The sequence below is a fragment of the Neomonachus schauinslandi genome, unplaced genomic scaffold, assembly GCF_002201575.2.
Source record: "Neomonachus schauinslandi unplaced genomic scaffold, ASM220157v2 HiC_scaffold_655, whole genome shotgun sequence".
Taxonomy (NCBI): Eukaryota; Metazoa; Chordata; class Mammalia; order Carnivora; family Phocidae; genus Neomonachus; species Neomonachus schauinslandi.
This window is the reverse complement of record NW_025409345.1, coordinates 1-7,556: the sequence shown is the minus strand read 5'-3', so window position 1 is coordinate 7,556 and position 7,556 is coordinate 1. Positions and strand designations below refer to the sequence as shown.

General features: G+C 63.3%; 1 protein-coding gene across 1 annotated transcript; it reads right to left on the bottom strand.

Moving 5' to 3' along the window:
- Nucleotides 1–170: 170 nt before the first annotated feature.
- On the bottom strand, nucleotides 171–7,162 carry LOC110579868 (protein disulfide isomerase CRELD2-like; the record flags this gene model as incomplete). The annotated part of the gene is made up of 7 exons (XM_021689525.1): nucleotides 171–460; nucleotides 1,475–1,621; nucleotides 2,203–2,298; nucleotides 3,655–3,738; nucleotides 4,622–4,717; nucleotides 6,005–6,181; nucleotides 7,071–7,162. Coding segments are annotated over 7 exons (742 nt in total), but the record flags the coding sequence as incomplete, so codon positions are not given.
- Between the last annotated feature and the right edge of the window lie 394 nt (nucleotides 7,163–7,556).

The following is a 7,556-nucleotide window of genomic DNA, read 5'->3' as shown; positions in this document are numbered from 1 at the left end:
CAACACCCACTCTCCCAGTCAAGACTCCCAGGACCCTCGCGAGCCCGTGGTGGGGCCGCCCCAGGGCCAGCAGGTCGCGTGGGGCACACCCCATCCTGAAACATTTGGTCGCGTGGGGCACACCCCATCCTGAAGCATTCGTGTTTTTTCAGTGAGACAGACTCGCGCGTGTTCTGTGCCTGACTACCTTCAATGGTCAATTTTATTATAAACAACGGTTATCAAAATATACAAATCTGTGTAAGAACAACCAGGAACTGCAGCTTTTTTAAGGGCCAAATGGGCATGAACCATTTCCAAGGTGGCAGCTTCGCCTCCGCCATCCCCTGGAGAAACAGGGGTGTGAGGACCGCATTTCCAGGACGTCAGTCTGAATAATTTAAAGGGCAGGTCTGGCCTCCGGACGCGCATCATAAATCTTCACGTGAGGGCAGCTGTGTTGGGTCTTCTTCTGTGACTTCTGCCGGGAAACAAACACAGATCATCAGGTAAAATCCCAGCACGAGAGGCGCTGAGGGTGTGGCGGCCAGGTTTCCGCGGGGACGGTCCCAAGCCCCCACGGCTGGGGGCATCCAGGCAGGAGGCACGGCCGCAGGGCGTTTCAGGGCTGCCCTCTGCTTCGGGTGCAGAAGACAGGGATGGCGAGGTGCTCCCCCATCAGCCGGGGCCAACAGGAGCTTGGACGATGGTGAGGGGTGCAGGCAGGGAGGCCCCCCAGGACATGTTGGGGGCGGAGGTGGCACGTGGCCCTGCTCCCCGCGGACACTGGGTTCGTCCCTGTCCTTGGTGCCCAGGGTTGACTACTAGCACCTGGCTGTGCCCCCGCGCCTCTCGGCCCGGCTCGGGGTCGGGCAGCTCCTGGAGTCTGCGTCTGGTCTTCCTCGTTCAGGAAAACTCTGTGTCAGTGTCGTTTGGACCCTGCCCCTGCCCCTTCGGCTGCACGTTCTTCCACAACTTCTACGAGACTGTCACGGAAGAGCCGTGTCCCAGAACATGGGGCCATCCTAACCCCAGAACTGTGAATTGGGGGCGCTTTACGGACGGTCAGGGTGAGGGGAGGTCACTGGGGTGGGTCCGTATAGGAAGAGGGAAATTGGGACATGGACACACAGGCCACGAGAAGGCCACGTGGACAGAGGCAGGCATCGGAGGGTCGCAGCTGTAAGCCACGGAAAGCCGAGCCTGACCCGCCGGAAGCGGGCACAGGCGGGCACAGACGGGCGGATCCTGCCCCACAGGCTCGGAGCGGTGCTGGCCCCAGGCTCTCGGGAAGCTCACGCGGGGACGGCCGCCGGCCTCTCCTGCCGGCCCGCCTGCCGACCCTGGGGTCACCGACTCTCCTTCCCGCCCGACCTCCCCCACGGACGTTGCCCCTCCTGTCTTGCCCGCCCCCCACCAGCACCCTCCTCGGGCCGCTTTTGCTGTGAGCTTCCGAGCCGGGCACGCGCCCGCCGCACAGTGCCACACCACTCACCGCCGCCCGGGGCCTGCGTCCGCACACACGCGTCTCCCGTGTCTTCGAAGCCCTCGGGACACACGCACACGTAGCTCCCGGGAGTGTTGTAACAGTTCTCGTCCTGGCGCGTGCACGCCTTCTCTGCACCTGCGCACTCGTCTATGTCTGCAACAGAGACGCTCGCTGGGGCCGGCCGCTGCGTCCGCAAACACGTCACCATCACGGGACGCACGCACTCACGATTTGCTCCCGCACCGGAAAGTGACATCGGACAGGGCAGGTCTCGGGGGGGGGGGGCGCGGACGGGTAGAGGAGCCGAGAAGTGACAGTGCAGGCGTGTGGCGGTGGGAAGCCCCGCGCGAGCTCAGGCTGTGGGGGCATCGGTGGATTTGCTGCCTTTTCCAAGCGGGTTCCAGCCGGGCCCCGACCACGGAGGGCCTGACGTGCAGCCACGGGGGCCGTGGGGGGTGGCAAGTGGGGGAGCTGGGCACGGGAGGCTGGAGCGGAGCCCCTGGCCGCAGGATCGGCAGCACCACGCACACCTGACACCTGGGGGCCAGCCGGGACAGACCCTCGGTCCCCCACCTGCTGCTTCTGCATCTCACGCTTGAGAGGCTGGGGGAAACAGAGTCGCAGAAAGGGCTGGAGCCGGTGCCCCGCCCCCACCAGCTCTTCGCGGGACCGTCCACATGGTGGCCCCTCTGCCACGTTCCATCTTAGTCCAGCACAGACGCAAGGGCACTGACCTGCACACTGGCCGCTCTCTTTGGTGTAGCCAGGGATGCACTCTTTACAGTGTCCCGGACCCTTCCCCGTGCAGCCCACACACGTAGAATCACATTCTAGAACAAGAGCAGACAGGCATCGACATCAGCCACCTGTGAGCAAAATGGGACCGGAAGCCGCGCCACGTGACAATCCGGCGTCCCCCTCATCAACATGTGGGTGCCACAGAGAGCGTGTCCTCGACACCCCAGCCCCGTCTCCCGGCAAAGCAGCAAGCTGCACCCCCAGAGCCATGACCGCACACGGACGCCCCCCTTCTGCAGACCGCCTTCTCGGAGCAAGACAAAACCACCTCCAGCTCGGGCACTGCGGGACCGGCCGCTAGGAGCTCGGTGGGAAGACCCAGGGAGAAACGCGGACGCTCCCCGGGTGAGGGCTCGCTACCGTCAGGGCCGTTGCCCTGGGGGGCCGCAGACGCGGCGGGGGGGAGGCCAGGCAGCCTCATGCCGAGAGCATGTCAGTGCAACCTTCTGGGGACGCCAGGGCCCTACAATCCACTCTCCCGAGTGGTTTGGAAACAAATCCCAAGAAGACGGGGAAGAATACGCAAAGCTCTATGTACCGAGGTATTCCGAGTTCACAGCTGTGGGAGAACTGGAATGGGGGCAGCCTCCAGCATCACGAACGTGCACGTTCACGCCGCGGACGACGTGACACGGCGTAAATAGTCATGGCCCCGTGGAACGAGGCCGAGCACGGTAACACTGTTAACAGAGCTCCCCACTCCATGGAATTGGTGGTTTTAAAAATTATCGTCTTGGGGCGCCTGGATGGCTCGGTCGTTGGGCGCCTGCCTTCGGCTCAGGTCATGATCCCGGGGTCCTGGGATCGAGCCCCGCGTCAGGCTCCCTGCTCAGTGGAGGCCTGCTTCTCCCTCTCCCACTCCCCCTGCTTGTGTTCCCTCTCTCACTGTGTCTCTGTCAAATAAATAAAATCTTTAAAAAAATAAAAACTAAAAAATTAAAAAAATAATAATAATAAAATCTTTTAAAAAGATCTCTTTAGGGCACCTGGGTAGCTCAGTCGTTAAGCGTCTGCCTTCGGCTCAGGTCATGATCCCAGGGTCCTGGGATCGAGCCCCGCGTCGGGCTCCCTGCTCGGCGGGAAGCCTGCTTCTCCCTCTCCCGCTCCCCCTGCTTGTGTTCCTGCTCTCGCTCTCTCTCTCTCTGACAAATAAATAAAAATCTTAAAAAAAAAAATTATCGTCTTTTCAACTTATCTGAATTTTCTGATTTTTCTGCAGCAAATATCTTATTACGTGGGTTGCCACCTTCCACTTTCTACAGCAGGCAGAACCCACAGAAGTCACGTGGGCGAACTGTGGACAACGGCTTGCAAAGGAGGACCTGGAGCCCAGGGCCCGGGGAGGTGCCGGCCCGCCCGCCCACCCACAGGAGCCGGGGCCCAGGCACCTTCGCACACGAACGAGCCGTTGACGTTCTCACAGTACTGCTGGTCGCTGCAGGGAGGCGTCTCTGCCGCACACTCGTCCACATCTGGAACACAGCAGCGCAGCTGTGAGGGACAGGCCCCCCGGACCCCCACGGACATGACTCAGTGGGTGGCCGGACACAATCCACGGCCGGCCTGGAGAGGGAGGTGGCCACTGTGTGGAGGACGCATGTCCATGTTTCTCCCGGAGGCCTTCCACGTGCAGGGGGGACAAGGAACATTTAGCGTCCCCGGGGGAGGGGCCACTGTGAGGGACCAAGAGCTACCGTGAGCATCCTGTGCTTCCGCGTGGACACGCAGAAGCTCCAGGCCGGTGTTGGGACCACCACCCACTCGAGACGAGCCACTAGGGACAGGTCTGCTGCCCGCAGCCTGGCCTCCGCCTGCCGTTCCTCCTGCTGCCTGCCGGCACCCGGGCCTGAGGGGGAGCCCCTTGGCCCCACTGCCAGGCCCTCCCCGGGGCTCCTGAGGCACTGGGTTGGAAGCCAGGGCTCACAGGCAGGCTGGAGCTCAAAGGAAAGGGTACAGCAGAAGCACACGGTGGCCACCAGGCTGGGCGCGTGGGGACAGGTGGGGACAGGGCCTGGACTCTGCGGCCTTGTGTGTGTGGGTCAGGAAGGCATGCCTCCACTCTGTGGCTGAGCGGCTAGACCAGGCCAAAGGGAGGTCTGTGCCTCAGTTTCCCTGCCTGTACCTGGAGAAGGGAGGGGGACGGAGGCAAGAAAGAAGGAGAGGAAGAGGAAGGAGAGGAGAGAAAGGGGGAGGGGGAGGAGAGGAGAGAAAGGGGGAGGGGGAGGGGAGGAGAGGAGAGGAGAGGAGAGGAGAGGAGAGGAGGAAGGAGGGAGGGAGGGAGGGAGGGAGGAGGGAGGGAGGAGGGAGAGGCGGAGAGGAGGGGAGGGGAGGTGAGGGGAGCCCGCCCGGCCTCACCCACGCAGGCGCCGTCCTCCTGCACCCAGCCCACCGCGCACTGGCCGCAGTCTCTGTTGGTAGGGCCCATGCACGTCTTACACGACTCATCACAAGCTGGAAAGCAGAGGTGGGACACCTGTCAACATGCGTGAATCCCATTCTCAGTAACAAACAGGACACAAAGGTCATTTCAAAAATTAGGAATTTACCTTCACTAGGACGAAAACAAAAACCAAATACAAGTAAGAAAAAACCCCGGTAAAGCAAGGCTCATTCAACAATATAAAAATCGACTCTCGTGTTTCATAATATTCCTGAACTTAATGAGAAAAACACCACATGGGCTTTCAGGGCCCCTTCACGGTCACGTTCTTAGCGGACAGGAACCCCAGGGAAAGGGCTTATGACCCGAGGAAGGCAGCTGCCCAAACCCCGGAGCCCACGCCCGCCAGGCGGCCCCCAGCCCGGGTGTGCCCTGCAAGGGCCAGGCGCCGGAACCAGAGAGGCCACGGCCTTCCTGGTGCTCCAACACGTCCTGCACGGAACGTCCAAGGGAGCCGCGGACCGACGACGGGCCCTAACGCAGGAATTCAGCTCAGTCGCTGATGCCAAGACGTCTCCCAACGTCGGCGAGAGATCGATGAGAAAACGTATGCAGAAGGGAGCCGTGCTCGCCATCCTCCGCGGCGGTCTGCGCAAGCCTCCGTCAGGCCGCAGGCCCACGCCCCACGCACGGAAGGCACGGCTGGCGCCCGCCCGGCGCTCAGTGCGCTCACTACCGACGCGAACGACCCCACGGGCCCGTCGGAGGCCTGACCGGGAGGGAGCCCAGAACAGTGGCCGGGCACCTTTGAGGACCCGGGTGGGGAGGACCCGGGTGGGGAGGGCCCGCCTGACCCAGTGCCAGGGTAAGGGAGGCAGCGCGTCCTCCGACGGGGCCGGGGGGCCACGCGCTGTGGCCCCAGGTGTGCTAGTTCTCATTTGGGCCACCGCTCTGCCGTCTGGTGCGGGGACGCGGGCCTCTGCGGCCTGCACCACGCAGGCGGGTCATCCTGCCCAGGTGGCCGCGGGGTGACAGCAGGCCCCTGCGAGGACACGGCAGGTGCCAGGTCACCCAGAACCAAGGCTGGCGTGGATGGGACACGGCCACCGACTCCACACGGTCCACCCGCTCGGTCCTTGTCCGGAGGACGTGGGGAAAGGTGGACCCACTCTTCCCTCCTGGGCTTGTTCAGGGACAGACAGCAAGACCGTCCGGGGCCTGCATGCGCTGCTGTGGCCCTTGGCGCGGTTCACAAGGGCCTCCTAGCTCCGGGGGTGCGGGGGGAGCCAACGGGCCCCCACGTGTGGCGGCAGCTCCAAGAAAGGCTGCGCCCGCGTGCCCCGGCGCGGCCCACGTACCTGCGCACACGCTGTGCGTCTCGTTCCTCGGCGAGCGGAAGTAGCCGTCCATGCAGTCGGTGCACGTGGCCCCCTGGTAGCCGAGGTGGCACCGGCAGGACCCGTCCCCCTGCCTGCTGCCGTCCCCGCTGCAGTGGCCGTTCCCGCCGCAGGGCCTCTCGGGCCCGCCCTGGCACGCTGCGGGCGACACAAACCCGCCACTCAGACACTCCCCCAGGGAGCGCGGCAGCCTGCTCACCGACCCCTTCACAGCCAAAGCAGCGTTGGCATCGCTCCGTGAACCCATACTTCCTCCCTCAACAAGCTCCTCTCGGGAGCTCACGAGCCCGCAAGCGCGGCGAGGCCGTCTGGAGGACGCCCTGGGGTCTGCAGGCACGGGGCTCACCTGCTCGGGAACGAGGGGGGCCTCGTGCAGCCTCCCCGAAAGGTGGGGACAACGGGGACGCTGACACGTGGCGTGGGTGCGGCCGCCTGGGACAGCGAGGACAGCCCGCCGCGGCCACACGCCGGTAGGACAGCAGGAGGCGGCCGCGGCCAGGGAGAGGGTCCCGACTTGCAACGCGCGCCGCTCCATCCCGCTGAGCGCCGGAGTGACTGGCAACGCCACACACGGACCGTGGCTTTGGTTCAACGCGCGCCTCTTCACTGTGGCTTCCCCCCGAAGGCTGAGGCGACGCATCCCACCCGCAGACGTCCGCTGCCCCCTCGCCTCCCACAGACAGGTCTTTGCTGCTCCGCGGGCAGAGCCGGGCGGGGGCCACGAAAGCCACAGAGCTGCCTCCTTGCACTCAGAGGGTAGCACCCATGCAGCTGGGTTAAGACCGACCCACGGGGGCCCCACCGAAGGCCTGCAGACCCCTGAGTGAGGAGCCCTCTTAGGAGCAGGCACTCAGGGCTGTCCGGCCCCCAGGAGGAGGCCCTACGGCGTGGAGGGGCAGGGACCCAGCGCCCTGGGCCCCGTGGGAGCTGATGGCCCCAGGTCCCAACCATGCCTCTGCCCACCTGGGAATCACGACACGGACACTGGGAATGATGCAGGACACTCAAGATCTCCCCAACGACGTACCGAGGCAGTCTGGCCCATACGTTCCCGGTGAACAGCAAACTTTCAGCGTCTCCACACAAAACCATTCAAATAAGTCGGGATACTCCTTCTTCCTGAGGAATTAAAAACATGTTCATTAAAGCTCACGTGACAGATTTCTTCAAAACAAAAACAGTTTATTACAACATGTGCTCCAGAGATCACGTCAGGGAAACAACGGCCCAGGTGTGAACAGCTTCTCCTGTTACCGACTCGCTAGCGTTATCACGTTAAGGTAATAAAAGGTGGTAACATGTGGGTAAAAAGGAGAACAAGTGTGCGCAAACTCTTCTAAGTCTGAAGTTGTTTCAAATTTATAAACCAGAAAATAAGAAGTCACGAATGCTAGAGCTTCCCTGAACACCCAGGGGAGAGCAGTGGGGCCAGGCTGTGGCATGGCGGTTGTAGCGGGGGGCAGGGTGTATGTGGGGGGCATGGGGGTGCGGGGCGGGGGGGGCCGGGGAGGGG